The following is a 17,452-nucleotide window of genomic DNA, read 5'->3' on the forward strand; positions in this document are numbered from 1 at the left end:
CAGCAAAAGCTTTTCCTTGATGCCCACATCTCCTCATTAATATTCAAATATTCCTTCTACCATCTTCAAAACATCTACAGAGTCCATCCCTACCTTTCCCTCCCAGATGAGGAGATACTTTGTCATGCATTTGGCTCCTCTTGACTCGATTACTGCAAATCTCTATATGGTGGTCTCCGGGCATGCACCATAAACTGACTGCAGCTAGTTCAGAATGCCCATACCAGGATCCTAACCAGATGTAAAAAACGTGATCACGTTTTTTTTTTTTTTTTTTTTTTTTACTGTATGTCATGTATTATGCATTTCTCTGTATTTAAAGTATTATGGATTTTCATTGCTTCTTGCATCTTGTAAAGCGCTTTGTGATGGTGGTCCACTATGAAAAGTGCTATATAAAATAAAGATTGATTGATTTTGAATGACCTTTAATGCTGGAACTTTGTTTGCTACTCCTCCTATTCTTGTCACCTGCAAATTTAACAAGTTTGCTTACTATATCATAATCTAAGCCATTAATGTATATAATACAGTGGTTGTCTTACGAAATAGTGCCTGCTAGAAAGTTATATAGTAGTGGCAAAAACACTGTAGTTTACTAGAATTTTCCATATTGTACACAATGAATTTTTATATGGGTTAAGTCCCAATTTAAAATGTTTATTCCTCTGTAGAAAACGAATGACTATATTATTGTATAGAAAACATATAACGCAGTAGTCGGGAGCCATAGTTAAGGTGTTTTGCTTTATAACGAGAATGCTAGTGTTAGTGTAATGGCATCATGGGGTAAAATGGGAGCCATGACCGTATCGCATTATAACCTGTTCCGCAGTATAATGGGGGAGCAATGTAGTTCTACGGTTGACGTATTTTCAACATGCTATTACAGCCTTCTATTATTTAAATCATCATAACTCTTAAACCGGTAGAGGGCAGTGGTAGATGTTTATATGCGAGGCTCAAAATAACTCTCTCTGCCTCTGCTCTCTCTCTCTTTCTCTCGGGAGCTTTTTCACCATCAAGCAGCTGCACAGTATCAATCTGAGAAGAGCGCATCATATATCTTCCACAGACTCACAACAGAGACAGTCCTGCAAGACTTAACACCAACTAGCCACCCATGGACCGTTCTCACCGCCCAGCACCCTCTAATTGCACATTATTAGGACTTAAAATGAAATAGAGCAAGCACGTTGCACGCATAAACAGACTGTATTGGATTCAGTCAGTTTTGAAACTTTTCCCCTCTCCGTTTTTTTATTTTTATTTTTTTCTTTTTTCTTTTTAAACGATTCTGATCTTCATTTGCGACCCATGGATGCGGTTGCTGCCATGATGCCAGGGAACCAACCGATTCACCAGAAAAAGATCACGGCTCGGAGGAAAAAGAGAAAGGAGTTGTTTTTGGGACAGATCTGCTTCACTGGCTTTTTGCTACTGGTTGTATCGTGTTTTTCATTCCTAGCTGATAAATCAGGTGAGCTTGCGTTTAGATTAGTATATATAATGTACTTCCTAAAACTGCGAGCATTGTGTTTCTGTTTAAGTAACCTCTTCTTCTTCTTCTTCTTCTTCTTCTTCTTCTTTCTTCTTATTTATTTAAATTATTTATTTATTTATTTATTTAAAATCGGTATTTGGTTACTTTATTCTGAAATGTGTTGCTTTATTTTTTCTTGTCAGCCCAGCCTCAGACTCTTAATTGTTTCTGCTGTTCTCTGTTGATCAGATCAAAGTAAGAAAATCAATCCCATAACTTGAGCTCAGCATTAACTTAAAAGCAACGGTGTTAAAAACAGACATGCATACGAGTTTTTGGTTTTTTGTTTTGCACTACAGCGAAACATTTTTTTTTCAATGGGCTTTCAGACTCGACCCCAGAGTTTTAGTGAGCGCGTTTCGAGGAAGCGCTTTATATAATATTAAAAAAAAAAAAAAAAAAAACATGTACTTGGAAGCATTGTAGTACAGCTCTGCGCTGACAGAAGTCTTTCTGGTCCATACAGTGCTCTCTCAATGCAACTAAGTAATATAAACTCCTAGCCAGTGTTAACTAGATGTGCTACAGCATTGTTGTTGATCAATTAGAAGTTTCAGTTCAGTATAGCGGCAGTGTTTTACTGTTATTGTATGCACAATGTATCCTATTATATACAAAACACAGTTTTAGCTATCCCAGGTTGGTGTATTGCGTAATTCAGAAACTAGCAGTTAGTTTTAGGTGCATACATTTTAGACATAAACACAGATTCTGTATTAAATTGTAATTTGTCTAACACATTACATGATATTTGTCTATCATTTAGACTGCAAATTGGGCAAAGTTGACAGTAGCCTAATACACGCACTAGTATATTATTTACACAAGATCATACTTCCAAAGTACTACTGTATTAACATACTATATATTTATTTAACTTTGACACGTGACAGTCACGTGAAAGTTGCAGACATGTATAGTGTGCTGTTCCTTAAACTGTTGAAATGCTTAATTTGGGGAGCATTGTATTCTGTTACCTCAGCCTGTCCATAATGCCATGAATTTGTTTAGCATCCAGTACATGTAAATGATTTATTTGGTTTTATGTATTCAAATACATCACGGTACCACACAACTATCTTCATCTAATTTATTTATTGCAATCTGTATTTCATTGTACAATAAAGATTTAATGGGGACTTAACATAAATATTTATTTTTAATAAAATATAGTTAAGTCTTTGCGGTGGATATGTGTTAAGTTAATATAATATTAATCTACAGTGCCGTGGTTACATAAGTTGCTGCTGTAATGTTATAGATAGTATGTCTGTATTGCACAACAGTAAATGGAGGACATAGTGTTCCTTTTTTTTTGTTTGTTAAACAAATCAAGTAGCCATCACTGAAATGTGGTTGACTTCAATTTCTTGTACCTGAAGTCACCAGGAATTCTTGTCTTCAGACAATCACGGCCAGCTTATAGCCTCTGCCTGGTACATCACTGATGTTACCCCTCTGCCAAGTTTAAAACTGAATTGTTGTGGGCCTTAATAGTTGCTATAACAAGCTCTGTTTTCTTCATAACTATAAAAAGTATACAGTCCTGTGATTACTGTGTGCCACCATTTACAATCCAAAGAAGTCCAAAATGTTCTTGTGGCTGCTTTTTACTGTAACAAACAACATAACCTTTACATCTTTTGTGTTGATGTTTTGGTTGTTACATTTACTTACAGTTAGTGTTGGGACAAATATTTGAATATTCAAAAAACCTTATTCACAGACAAACAATTCAGTGTTTGTATGTTCACTAGAAATAATGTTTTAGATTTAAAAAAAAAAAGAAATTGTGAAAATGAAAGCCTCCCTGCCACCAAGTTTCCCCTGGGAAGCATTCGCTGACATCTGAATTAAGTAAAGCCAATTCTAATGTATAGAAACATATCTTGCACTGCTTTGTAAGGTAACCTGGTGGAGTGAAAGGTTTGAACATACTCTGAAGATATTCCCCATACTGCCATGCTGTGATATATAATACATGTTGCAGCTAATTCAAAATGCAAGAGTACTGAATCAATGTTTGTCCCAGCACCAGCTGCAGACAGATTCTTGTGATTCACTAATGCATGGATCAATGCCATCTCACCATTGCATAACAGGTGATGTAATGTTTTCAATGCAGGGGCAGCTTTTGAATATTTTACATTGTGTCCATGTAATGTTATTGCACTCTGATAGGTAACGGCAGGTAGTAGCAATTGCCTAATTTACTAGTATTTCATCAGCCAATCCTAATGTCTCCTTTCTCTTTGGCCCTTGCGATAACTAAATGAGTTGACAAGGTGATTTATTGAGGTCCCATTGCAATCATGATTGCACAATAAATCTCAGAAGATTTTCATTGAAAACATCATGATTGAGAAATGTTGATAAATAGCCATACAGCTATGGCATATACTTTCTGTAAGGTGTAAAAGAAGTGTCCCTTAGTCAACTGTATCTACTAGCTCCCGATGTTAAAAATGAATCCCTTATAGTTATGTTTTAATAATGACAAAGCCACAGCTTTATCACAGTTATTGTGTTTATCACAGTTGCTGTTTGTTTTGGTACTAATCAAAAGCCTCTGTAAGGAGAGCAGTGTGGTAATTAAGATTGAATTCTAGGGACAGTCATCCTATATTCACCACTGCAACATGGTCAATCGATTAATCTATTTTAAATGTTTATTACTGAACCCAAGACAGAAATAAAACCTGGAGTGATCATCAGACATGGTACAAATTTTGGCTCAGAGGTCATGGAATCAAAACCCCATCTATGCTGAATGGTGAAAAAATAAATTAAATAAATACAATAAAAAATAAATAAAAAAAAAACATTTACAACCAATGGGATTATCAACTTTTTAAAAAGTAAACTGATCCCTAATTAAAATTGTTGGGAAATATTTTAAATAAACTTCACAGGCCGCCTTTAAGGGCTGACATTTAGTAGACAGACAGGATAGACATGACTCTCACTACTCTGAGAACCTTGAGGAGCTTCCTCGGCGGTCTGGGAGCAAGATACCTGTGACAGCAAGAGGTTCCGGTATGGCTGGAACCGAAGAACATTTAACACATGGAGAGTCCCTTTACTGCTCGGAGGACCATGTTCTAGTGGCCTGGGGAGACTTGGCTATCCATAGTGACAGAAAGGTCGCAGACCTAGAATAAAAAAAGGTTTAGACAGGGCCGGCACCAAGTGGCAACCTCGTGGTCGAAGTCAAGCCGGCGTCTGGTGCCGGGACATGTGATCTGAAGCAACGTGTGAATAGGAGACAGTTTAGAGGGAAGCGCTAAGACAGATAGCTGGCTAGTGGTGGTCCTGGCAGAAAGGGCACCCTCACTCTGGGTAAGCTAACAATTGATTGCTGGGCTGTTGCAATGTCTGAGGGGGATGAGCTGATATAAGTCTGTACTGCTGATGAAGACCAGGCTCTTGATGAGGTTCTGGTTCACTCCTGTGCTTTCTGCTAAAGCAGCTGCTCTTATCCAGAAGGAGTGTGGAGTGTAGAACTGAGACGGCAGGCTGGCTCCTGAAGTGAGAGCCGATAGATGGGAGGAGAACCAATGTCTTGTATTAATTGTCCTGGATATGTCAGTGTATAGCGGGTCTGTTGGGAGAGCATAGTTCCTGGTGGCGAGGTATTTGGATATGGATAAAAACGGGCACAAGGGAGAGTCTATTTGGATAGTTGGATGAACTGCCCTTGTCACAGTTGATCAGTCTTAGAAACTCTGAGATGTAGGATGAAGAGTCTGCCAGGAACCAGAGACAGGTCGGAGTGGCATAGACCCAGGGTTGGAAAGCTGTTTTTTGATGGTACTATAAACTCTTCACGTGTCATAAAGCTGAAGAAGGCTGTGAGACATAAGGTTTCCATGGTGAGGTCGTCTCCTGCATTGAAGCAGCCATTTCGCAATGTATTGATGATTTTGGAAAGAATGTCTTGGGCTATCGGCTGTCCGGTTGGGGAGGCTGAAGGCAAGCTCTTTTTGATTCCTTGAATAGTTAGGTAGAGAGCTGGAATTGATAGCAGAGGAGGGGATGGATAGACCTAAGGCAGTACTCGTACTGGATGCCAGAGATATAAGACCGGATAGATGATGGTGCCAGTTTGAGAATGTCTCGGAGATAAGCAATAAGTGCCAGCAGGAAAACTTGATTGAATGTATATGGTGAAATCCGATTCTGGGCGCAGAAGGCAGTCCATGCAGAGGCGTAGGTAGCTCAAGTGGATAGAGTCAACGCTGCAGCCATGTATTGGTAAACTGACTGGTCCAAGCTGGATAATGTTGAGTTGCTCACAACGTCAGATGGCTGAAGGTAGGGACCTGCAGAGGTGTAGAGTCCACTGCTGGGACCAGATAAAGCATCAGTAGTGTTATATAGAATACCCGGTAGGTGGCGAGCTTGTATAATTAAGTTGTTTGACACCGATAACCAGACTAGACAGCAAAGTAGTTGCATGACTAATGGAGATGAAGAACGGCCTTTATTCATGATGTGAACTGTGGATGTGTTGTCACTGAAGAACAGAATGGATTTTCTTGACCATAGGTGTCCCTAAAGAGAAGCTGCCACTACAATAGGATGCAGTTCCTACAGAGTTGATGGTTTTTGTTGAGTGTTTGAATTTCTTGAGGCCATGTACTGGAAAACCACTGGGACCTAAACAGCTTGCCAAATCCTGCGCATGAGGTGTCCATGGACAAGCTGAGGTCTGGAGCTGCTATGAAATCATCATAGAAAAGTGACAGTCTGTTCCAGTGCTGAAGCAGCGTTATCTACATTGTAATGTCCTTCCTGGCTTCGGGAGGGATGAGGATGGAAGCATTGAGGTTTTGAGTGGTGGTAGAGAGGGTCAGGATATGAACGTCTTGCCTCGTGGGGTGATGCGTATAGCATCATTGACGAGTCTTTTTATTGTTTTTCTTTTTGAAATGATTTGATGAGCTTATTAAAGCACTCTTGTTTAGCAGGAGGAAGGCGGGCTTTGAATTTAATTGTATTCAGGGTAATTCCAAGGAACTCAAGGCAGTTGGTGAGGCCTATAGTATTCTCTTCGGAGAGGGGGACACCCAGGGTAGAGAAGTGTTCTTAGTTGCGTAATGGCTTGCACTGCGGATTGTGAGGCTAGGAGAAAGTCATCCAGTAGGTGCAAGAAAAAGGGAACGTGGCAAGTGTTAAACAGAATCCAGCAAAGTGCTTCTGAAAGCGAGCATCCGAAAGTTAATTGAGTTGAAAAGTAGAATTGTCTTGGAAAAAAATCCAGAATAAATGTCTCTGAGAGGGGTGAATGGGCATGACTTTAAAGGCGCCTGTGATGTCTGCATTTGCTAGCCATGCCCGGTGCCCTGCTATTTTTAGGCATTTGATGGCATCTGAGAGTGTAGTATACTGCAGTGAAAACTGATCGTGAGGAGGAAGTGCATTGATGCTGCTGGTGGATTGGCCGAAAGGAGCTGATAAATCGATAATCAAATGTTTCTTCCTCGTTTCTATACCGATAGGATTGATGCAGTATTCTGTAAATGATGGAGACGGAAAAGGCCCAGCCATGAAGCCTTTATCAGTTTCAGCTTTGAGTGTGGAGACAGCCTGTGGATCCGATGTGGCGGATCTGAGATTTTTGCAGGTATAGGATGAAGTAGGGATACTATTAATCTGTCTTGTAACCCGTCTATTGAGGTCCTGGGTGAATTGTTAGTCAGGGTGAGAGAGGAGAGCTTCAGTGAGTGCCTCTATGTTGATAGGTGAGCGTACTGTCAATGTGGAAAGTCATTTGTTGTGCTGCAGGGGACAGATGAGCGGGGAGTGAACGTCGCCACAGAAGTTACAGACGTACAGGTATTTGCAGTTTGTATTGAAACAGGACGACTTAATAAGTTATTACAAATTTGCCTTTCTACTGCAAATTTAATAGGTCGCACGTATTTGTCCCTGTTATGGGAGGCAGTGGGAAGTACAGATGCGTGGATTGGATTTGGAGGCTGAGGGGTGCTAATGTTGGCAGCGCATGCTGTTTTTGGGCAGAGATGTGTATTATGCACAGTGGAGGCGCAGACCCTACAAGCGTGAGCTTGCAGGCCTCCAAAGACCCGGTTGAACAAATCATGATTTGGAGTGCCCCAGTTAATGATATGATTGCACGATGCAAGGAAGGCTGCTGCCTTGGCTGAGAAACTTTTTATTCTTAGAATATTGTCCCTCTGTATTTCACTGAAAGTTCTACCACACATGAGATATATCAACAGGGTGCAGCTGGGGGTCAGGTTTCAAGACGGAGCTCGGGAGCGGAGGCAGAACCTTGCTACCCAGAACTACGCGCGTCGGGTTTCATCCGGACTATGCGGGAGGACTGGATTGAGACAGGACTGAGGTAGGAAACTGAGATCGTAGTGAGTGAGGGGCCCTCTCCGACATCCCCCGAAGTTTTGCCTTTAGGCTGACATACAAACTTTGTTTGTGTATGAGATGTGCAGCTGTGGCAGTGGGTCTTTATTCTGGAGAGATACATGACATGATTGCTGCCTCTTATTTATTCAGGGAGACTGGTGGTGAAAATCAGCTGAAAAGTGTGTTGTCGAAAGTAGCTCATTGAATGATCACTTTTGAAACATCAGTAATTTCTGCAGTCTTGGATATGGAGCAGTAGCAGCTGTAAACTAAGCGCCTACTTTCAGCTTTGTTGAAAAGGTGCCTTAGACCTGCTGTCTTGCCATTGTGACTAAGGGAGCATTTATGTAATAAATTCCAGAATACTTGTCATGGAATCCATTTGCAAAACAAAGGAATCAGTTGTGTAAAGAAAGAACCTTTAAACAAGAGTGTGTGCTGCGTGTGGCAAGTGCTTCTAAATATACGGGCACTGTTGTTTTTAACTGCACACATGTGGTTGTTAATGTGACTTCTCTCAGTACAGACACAAATAGCTTTATGGAAATGAAATACATACACAGGAGATTGCCAATTATTCGCATGCCACGGGAGGCAGGTGGGGTTATTATTCCTACTTTTCAACTTACATTAATTGTGTCTGAAAGTGCAATATGCCTACCATTTTAAAAAGAAGGAGGCTTTAACTTTTGATAGTTATCAAGTTCAGAACCACCACCCCCTGCCCCCCAATTTACAGTCAAAACTAAATATATTGAAAATGAGCTGGTCAGACTGGCACTTGAGAGAGACCAGAAGTTGGGGGGAAGGGGTGTTGAGGCCAGGACTGAGGTGCGCTCGCAGAGCTGCGAGAGGAAGCTCTCATGGGACCTGTCTACACCATGCCTGACTAGCCAGTACTCATTTCTTACTGAATCCAGGGCTAGTTTTAGGAATGGCAATTTTATTTTGTGAATTGCGCTGCTGTACAGATTTATTGAATAGGGCCTCTTGATTGTCTTAATGAAACCTTGGGTAGTCGTTTAGAAAAACAGTTCAGCGCCCTCTTCTGGCTGATCATAGAACTGGCAAGATTGTGCTCACAGGTGTTTCAGTATGCTGATTGCAGTCTGCTGTGAAGTTTTTATTTCACCTTTTAGGAACAGATACACTTGGAGTAATATGTGTCTGTGAGAGGAGAAAATCTGCTTTTGACGTATTCTCAGTAAAATGTTTGTCTGAAAAACCAACACAAACAGCAAGAGAACAAAATGAAAGTTCTGCACTCATGACAAAAGCCTTCTTTTTGTGTGGTGCAATGACCTCCATAGGTGAGGATTCTGCCTTTTGAAAAGAGGTCTCTTGCTAGATCTAGCAAAGTGCCTAATAAGGGGTAGGGAGGCACACTGGTAAGAATTCAGAACCACCCACTGAACCAGCTGAAGGTGTTGGTGTTTCAGTAGGAAGTATGGTTTCTTTTGGAATAATAAGAGGTATTATACTCCAGTCAGCACTCACATATCCTACCCTATAACATTTTTACTTCAGTGATGGTTAAACGAGTGTGACACATATCCGATTATTTAATTTTGGCCCGTTCCAACCCTTGTCTTTGTTTTTCAGGGAGCATAAAAAATACAATATCAAAAATACATAGTTGAAAGGACTGTGTTTTAAAATATGTAGGTTTTCATTTAGATGTACTGTGTTGGTTTTGTTAGTACAGTACTATATTTTCAACAGGATAAGTATTTTAATTCAGAACAATGTAATTCTGAAAATATCCCTTGCCAAAACTAAAGAGACGACATGTTAACTGTAATACAGTACATACTTTTAAATCCGGTATGTATTGTAGCAGTGTGTAAAATTCCCCATTAACGACCCAACAGCAAAATGAAATCTAAATGTTACCCATGCACAGAATTGCTTAAAACGTAAAAAGCAATGCATTTACCAAAACCAAAAGATAGCCCCCCCCAAAAAAAAATCCCCACATTTTCCAGAATTAAAACAATAGCCAAAGTCAGTATTAAAAAAATTGCTGAATATAGTGCTCTATAAGGCCCTAATGTCATAGTTCACTTGCAAATGGAAATGCAAAAAACAACTAAAGATCACAGATTAAAAAAAAAAATACATCACAGTATCTAAACCGGTTTAATGATTAACTGTTACATTACCGTAGCTTGTCTTGTTCGCTTTGTTTTGGCTGCATTATCGTCAGGTGAAACTGGAGGCAGCGCTGTGTAACTGCACAATATTACTGATTTGGCGTTAAAGAGATTTTTTTTTTTTTTTTTAAACGTGGGCTGTGATGGATATTCAGATAAATTGTAACATTGAAGAGATGGGCTTTTTATCAGAAAACTCGTGACAGAGTCAGAAATGCGATTCCAGCAGGGAGTGATAGAGAGTCTCTTTTTATTCTCTATTGAAATTCAGTCTCAGCAGAACCAGTCTTTCCTCCGAAAAAACATAATCAGCCGCGCCCAGCCATTCAGCGTCCTAAAACAGACAGCAGGCAGTCTATTCCAGATCAAATCACCCCCACAACTAGCACCGCTAACCAGCAGCCAGCCATTGAAATCCAACATTCGCAAATATTTAAGAACATAAGAACATAAGAAAGTTTACAAACGAGAGGAGGCCATTCGGCCCGTCTTGCTCGTTTGGTTGTTAGTAGCTTATTGATCCCAAAATCTCATCAAGCAGCTTCTTGAAGGATCCCAGGGTGTCAGCTTCAACAACATTACTGGGGAGTTGATTCCAGACCCTCACAATTCTCTGTGTGAAAAAGTGCCTCCTATTTTCTGTTCTGAATGCCCCTTTGTCTAATCTCCATTTGTGACCCCTGGTCCTTGTTTCTTTTTTCAGGCTGAAAAAGTCCCTTGGGTCGACACTGTCAATACCTTTTAGAATTTTGAATGCTTGAATTAGGTCACCACATAGTCTTCTTTGTTTAAGACTGAACAGATTCAATTATTTTAGCCTGTCTGCATATGACATGCCTGATCAAATCATGATCAAATCATTTATGCAGCCTTTTGCCGATACTCTATCTTCGGTCAGTTCTCAACTGTTGGATCTAGATAAAAGGGTGTCTAATATGGAACAGGGAAAACAATCTACAGCGCTGTCATTAATTCCAGCATCAAATACTGCAGCACCACCTACAGCTTCTTCCGGTCCAGTCCTAATTTCAGCCAGCGAAGCAGATCCTCCAGTATACAACCTCGCTACTGCCTTTACATACGGATCCTCCTCTCCAACTGCAGCTAGACGTCACACTATATCTTCACAAATCAGATGTAACATTCTCGAAGGTAAGGACAATAATCTTGTTTCACTATTAATGACGACTTCGGAATTCTTGGACCATAGAGTAGTGGATTGCGGAGATTTGGCAGTAACTCTAAAATCCAGAGATCCCAGACAGTTTAAAAATCTTACATTAGGGGAATTTGTCCTGCTTTATCCTGTGTTATGCTCGGTACATCCTAACCGCAGAGCTGAATTGGACTCCTATGAATACTACATCGTGGAGCTATCTGTCAGATACGGAGGGACTATGTTTTTTGAGTATCGTAAAGCATTCTCTGCAAAAGACGTTATGTCCTCTATGTGAGGGTCCCCAAGCGGTGGCATCCCTCGTGTTTGTCGGGTCACCTCAAAGACGGTGGCACCCCTCCTGTTTGTCAGGTCTCCTCAGCGACTGAACCCCCCTTCTATTATGTTGGGCTTTGAAGAGGCGGAACACCACGCATTATATGTTTGAACAAATACTAACTTTATGTTTTCTTATGCATTCTTTGCAATGCATTCTTTGCATTTCAAAAACAGATCAACTGCAGCAAGGCCAATGTATTCAGCTTTCTAAGATCAACTCTCCTCTGTGTCCCTTCACTTCCATGTTGAAGTACATTGCAGAATGCAAGGCCATTTCATCTTCTGACCCTTTGTTTATCAATTCAAACCGGTCCATTGTACCAAGGCATTGGTTTTCAACACACCGTGGTGTCCAGAGCAGGTCTTCCTTTGCAATTCTATACTCCTCATTCATTTAGAATAGGGGCAGCTACTTCAGCTACAAAAGCCAACATTAACCAGCATTTAATTAAAAATATGGGGCGCTGGACTTCGTCAGCAGTTGAAACTTATATTCGTTCTTCATCATCTGAAATATCCTCTGCACATCAGTCCATTGCTAGTATGTCCGGAGTGGGGACGATCTTTCTGCCCTAGCCACCAAAGATTTCCCCCTAAGAAATAAAATTAAAAGAAAGGTGTTTTTTTCTTTCCATTGTGCAGAGGGTCTTCACGTAGTCATTAGGGTACAGTCTACTAACCCCTTTGTCACATTAAGTGTTTGTTTTCTTTCGTCTAAATGTTTTCTCTTTTCTTCTTTCTTATGCATTGGCGGTTCTCTTTTTCTTCACGTTGCATCAGCGGGGAGCCAGGGGTCCATCTTTTGAGGGGTTAGTGATTCCACTTTCTACAACCCTTTGTTAAGCTCCGCTTCATTAACCTCATAGAGGAGGGTTCTCCATGAGTCTCCTATTTGTCGGGTCTCCTCAGCGACGGAACCCCCCCTACCGTATATGTTGGGTCAGGAAGAGCCAGAACCTCTTTTGTGTTAACAACAGTAATTTATGTTTTTCTTTCCGGTTCGTGAGCCTGTTCATATGTCGGGTAACCTCAGAGACGGTGCCCTTCTTGTATATCGGGTCACCTCAAAGACTTTGCTAGATCTAGCAAGAGACCTCTTTTCAAAAGGCAGAATCCTCACCTATGGAGGTCATTGCCCCTCTCCTGTTTATCGTGTCTATCAATCAAGTAAATGTTGAGCCTTGAAGAGGCGGAACCCCTCTCTCCATGTGTATATGTTTACTAACTCTGTCAATAAACACTATCAGGGGCCATAGCGCCGCCCTGTGAAATAAATATATATATAATGGGGATTGATTTTATTTTTAATTCAAGGGTGGTAAAATGCGACTGACGTGTATCTGGGTAATGGATAACCAAGTGCTGACTGTAGTTTTAATACCTTGCAGTATTTTTTTGTAAAATGAATTAATGAAGGTTAAAAGTGCTTTGTGAATGTGCCTCTAGATGTTTATATTTCTGATATCTGAATATACACTCTGAAACTGTCTGTAGAGTCTATAGAGTACAGCATATGTTCCCTGTGAAAGCTGCCTGTCCAAAAGTTTTATTTAATGTCACTTCAGAACAGGGGAACAATGCAGGTCAAAAAGCAACACTGTTTAAAATAAATAAGTATAGCAATTCTCCTCCTAGAAGGAGCTTGCACTGCTAGCTACATATTGCGCTAGTACATTTGTATGAGTAAGTCTGAATGAGTTTAGACTTGCATGTAAAGTCTTGTGTACACACAAGTGGTATTTCGTAAGCACTTGGACTCATTTGAAGCAGTCATAGATATATTTAATGTAGCTAAGTGGATTTCAAGAGGTCAATTCAGCGTTTCAGAATTGATTAGGGATTATGTTAATATCCAGAAATGGCCGTAAACTGGCAATGCTTTTTTGATTAACTGTTGTTTTTTTTTTTTGTAAGTGAGCAGGGATTTGCTGCAAGAGCCAATTTCATAAGGCCCTTGATTTATTTTTAGGAAGAGTTCTTATTTATTGATAGATGTAATACACATGAGAGAACTGGAGCGGGCCTGTCCGGATTGAATTATTAAAGCAGACAAGGAGCACTATAAAGGATGTTGTAAAAGCAGAGCTTGCCCAAATGAAAATGCATTTACTATGTGCAGTATATAGTGCCTTAGAAAGCCTACATCCCTTTCAAAATTTTCACCTTTTGTTGCCTTATAGCCTGGAATTAAAATGCATTAAAATTGTTTTTTTTTCATTTATCTACACAGCCTGCCCCACAACTTCCAAGTGAAAAAAATATTCTAGAAATTTGTAGAAAATAATTAAAAATAAAAACTGAAATAGCTTGGTTGGTTAAGTGTCCACCCCCTTGTAATAGCAATCCTAAATTATCTCAGGTGTAACCAATCGCCTTCAAAATCACACACCAAGTTAAGTGGCCTCCACATGTGTTTTTAGTGAAATTTTAGTGAATCACATGATTTCAGGATAAATTCAGCAGTTCCTATAGGTTCCCTGGGCTGGGTAGGGCATTTCAAAGCAAAGACTCAACCATGCGCACCAAGGCGCTTTCAAAAGAACTCCGGGACAAAGTTGTTGAAAGGCACAGATCAGGGGATGGGTATAAAAAAATATCAAAGGCCTTGAATATCCCTTGGAGCATGGTCAAGACAATTATTAAGAAGTGGAAAGTGTATGGCACCACCTAGATCAGCCCGTCCCTCCAAACTGGATGACCGAGCAAGAGGGAGACTGATCAGAGAGGCTACCAAGAGGCCAATGGCATCTTTACAAGAGCTACAGGCTATTATGGCCAAGACTGGTCAAAGTGTGCATATGACAACAATATCCCAAGCACTCCACAAATATGGCCTGTATGGTAGGGAGGCAAGAAGGAAGCCTTTACTCAAGAAAGCCCACCTTGAATCCCGTTTGAAGTATGCAAAAAAAAAAAAACTTTTGTAGCCATGTGGCAAAAAGTTTTGTGGTCTGACGAAACTAGAATGGAACCCAACACAGCACATCACCCAAACAACACCATCCCTACTGTGAAGCATGGTGGTGGCAGTATTATGTTATGGGGATGTCTGTCATCGGCAGGGACTGGGGCACTTGTCAGGATAGAAGGGAAAATGAATGGAGCAAAGTACAGAGAAGTACTTGAGGAAAACCTGCTACTCTTTGCATGAAAGCTGAAACTGGGATGGAAGTTTACCTTTCAGCATGACAACAACCCAGAGCACACAGCCAAAGCTACACCGGAATGGCAAAGGAACAAAAAGGTAAATGTCCTTGAGTGGCCCAGTCAGAGCCCCGACCTAAATCCAATCGAAAATTTGTGGCATGACTTGAAGACCATCAGCGCTCCCCAAGGAACTTGACAGAGCTTGAACAGATTTTGTAAAGAAGAATGATCAAATATTGCCAAATCTAGGTGTGTAAAATTGGTAGAGACCTATCCCATCAGACTCACAGCTGTAATTGCTGCCAAAGGTGCTTCCACTAAGTATGAACTCAGGGGGGGTGGAGACTTATCGAATTATGATTTTTCAGTTTTGTATTTTTAATATATAATTTTTTTCTCAAAAAACTTTTTTCCCCTTAACAGTGTGGAGTATGGTGTGTAGATAAGTGGAAAAAAATCCTCATTTAAATGCATAAAACTCTGAGGCACTGACATAACAAAATGTGAAAAAAGTTCAAGGGGGTATAGACTTTCTATAGGCATTGTAAATGCCTTTTTGGATGGGACTTTCATTGTATGTGTGATTCCAACAGCACAGTGCCCCCTTGCACCATACTGTGGCATTGCTTGAGTTCAGCCCAGACAGAACATTCCACTTGCTGGAATACCTACGTTTCCAGAGTTTTAAGAACAGTTTTTGCATTCATTTGTATGATCTGTTTTTCAACTACCAAGCTGGAGCTGTTAGGTTTGTATTTTATAAAATGAAGGTAAATAAATACATGAATTTAAAGAAATTAATCGCTCAGCCTGGGGAACATTGCTTTATCAGGTGTCAGGGTCATTTGGAACATAATATTTCGGTTTGTGCTGCATCATGATTTTACTTTTAGTTTATTCAAGTTGTTGAGTCCTATGTGGCTGCTAGTGTGCCATTTTGTTGTCGACCATGTCCTTCCTGAAATTACATTAAATGACAGTGAAGTAGCATTGCTATACCATGGTATTTTATCTATAGGTCATCTATAAGGATATTACAGCTCATTAATTTATCACATTAGATAAATCAATATCAGACTGTGAATTGGTGCCTTGTAGGTCAGGTGGAAAGAAAGTTACAAAAACACTGTGTCAAAGTTCAAAATGCTGGCTGTGCAATTTTATTCCAAAGAAAAACAAACTTTATAGTGGGCTTCTGGCCCTTTTAAGAAACATAACCAAAAACCAAAAACCAATCACCCTTTGGGAGAACTAACCTAAACTTATCAGGGGGTAAGTTCTCCTCAATTCCACCCTATACTCACTGTGGGGAAAGGTTAGGTCTTTTTACCCCCAACAAATATTTAAACCTTGTAACTGACCTCTTGTTTGGACAGCCTGATTCAAAACGGCACAGTTGTTTGTATTCTCTGGTAGTCCTTCTCGATGGTTGTCACCTCCTCTGTTTTATAGAGCAGACTTAATATGTTTGTTGTGGACAGGCAGAGATAATAACCAAACCTGAAACTATTTAACGAATTAGCTTGGCCAAACTTTCTACCTGCCCTCAGCCTGAAGCCAGAATTTCCCTTACCACCTTCATGTTCCCCAGGGTCCTACAGCCCTTACTTTCCAGTAAGACCAGTATAGTCCATCACTTGGCTCCATGCTGTACCAAAGATATGAGAAGCTAGTGAAATACCTAAGTGGAATTTTGTTGTTTATGAGAAGATTGTTTGAATACGGTCACAAAAATGCTTTAGTTGTCCCAAAAAGTTGTCTGAAGAACTGGTGTTCCTTCATCAATCAATTAGATATCGGAAGAACAAGAACCTAAGCTTCACCATTGATTGAGGCAAAGTTGTGTACACAGCCGTTATCAGTTAATTTCTTTATCCTTGGGGCTGTGTTCCAGAAATAATACAAATACATATATTTTTGTTAGAACTGACCTAAGGAAAGGAAGTTTGGAAATCACACAAACAAATGGTTACCTCAGAACTACGAACGGAGACAAATCCTTGGCAAACACCGGCTAAAACTGCAGAGGTATCCAAGAAATAGGGAGTTAATTGGGACGGGCGAGCTGTGCTGTCGAATCCATATGGAAAACAGCAGTGAAAGGGCAATGTATTCAAGAATTAACAGTGTGCAGCTGGCTGCAGTTTTGTTACACTACAACTACATTGCAGCTGCATTATGAGATTACATATGTTGCATTGTAACATGATTTAAACCGAGTTAAACATTGTTCTTGTCTGGTCAGAAAGTGAACAGGGATTCATGTACACACCAGCAACATACACTCATCTAAACCCACTCACGTTGTTATTGACCTGAATAGAACAACACCACGTCATTGTCGTTCAGTACAGTACAGGCCCAGTTGTAGTTAATCAGTTTTGTGCCTCTCACATATGAACAGATTTTAGTAAAGGACTTGTTTTTGTTTCCACTGTGCGTTTTATATACACTCCATATAGTTGAAAGTAGGGCTGTAATAATCTCTGTGTCTATGTACTAATATGGAGTTTATGCATTCACTGTGACACGGATGACTTTTCCTTTGGTCTCTTGTGATTAGCTCAGATAAAAAGGAGGTCATTAATATTGTCAGGGTTGATCGTAACTGGGGGGATGTCCTACATTCTCAGCTAAAAATAGAATTTACTAGATGTGATGGCCTTATAGATATTATTAATGACGTGGTTTTCTTCTTTTTTTTTTTTTGCTGACATTAAGTTATAG

At 40.2% G+C, this 17,452-nt stretch overlaps 1 protein-coding gene across 1 annotated transcript in view; it reads left to right on the forward strand.

The window, feature by feature from the left end:
- Positions 1–1,000: 1,000 nt before the first annotated feature.
- LOC121315727 (sodium/potassium/calcium exchanger 3-like) overlaps positions 1,001–17,452 on the forward strand; it is a 142,044-nt gene continuing 125,592 nt past the window's right edge. The window contains exon 1 of the mRNA XM_041250074.1: positions 1,001–1,480. Coding sequence (XP_041106008.1) covers positions 1,318–1,480 — 163 coding nt within the window. The 5' untranslated portion in view covers positions 1,001–1,317. The remainder of the gene's footprint in view (positions 1,481–17,452) is intronic.

The sequence above is a fragment of the Polyodon spathula genome, chromosome 5, assembly GCF_017654505.1.
Source record: "Polyodon spathula isolate WHYD16114869_AA chromosome 5, ASM1765450v1, whole genome shotgun sequence".
NCBI lineage: Eukaryota > Metazoa > Chordata > Actinopteri > Acipenseriformes > Polyodontidae > Polyodon > Polyodon spathula.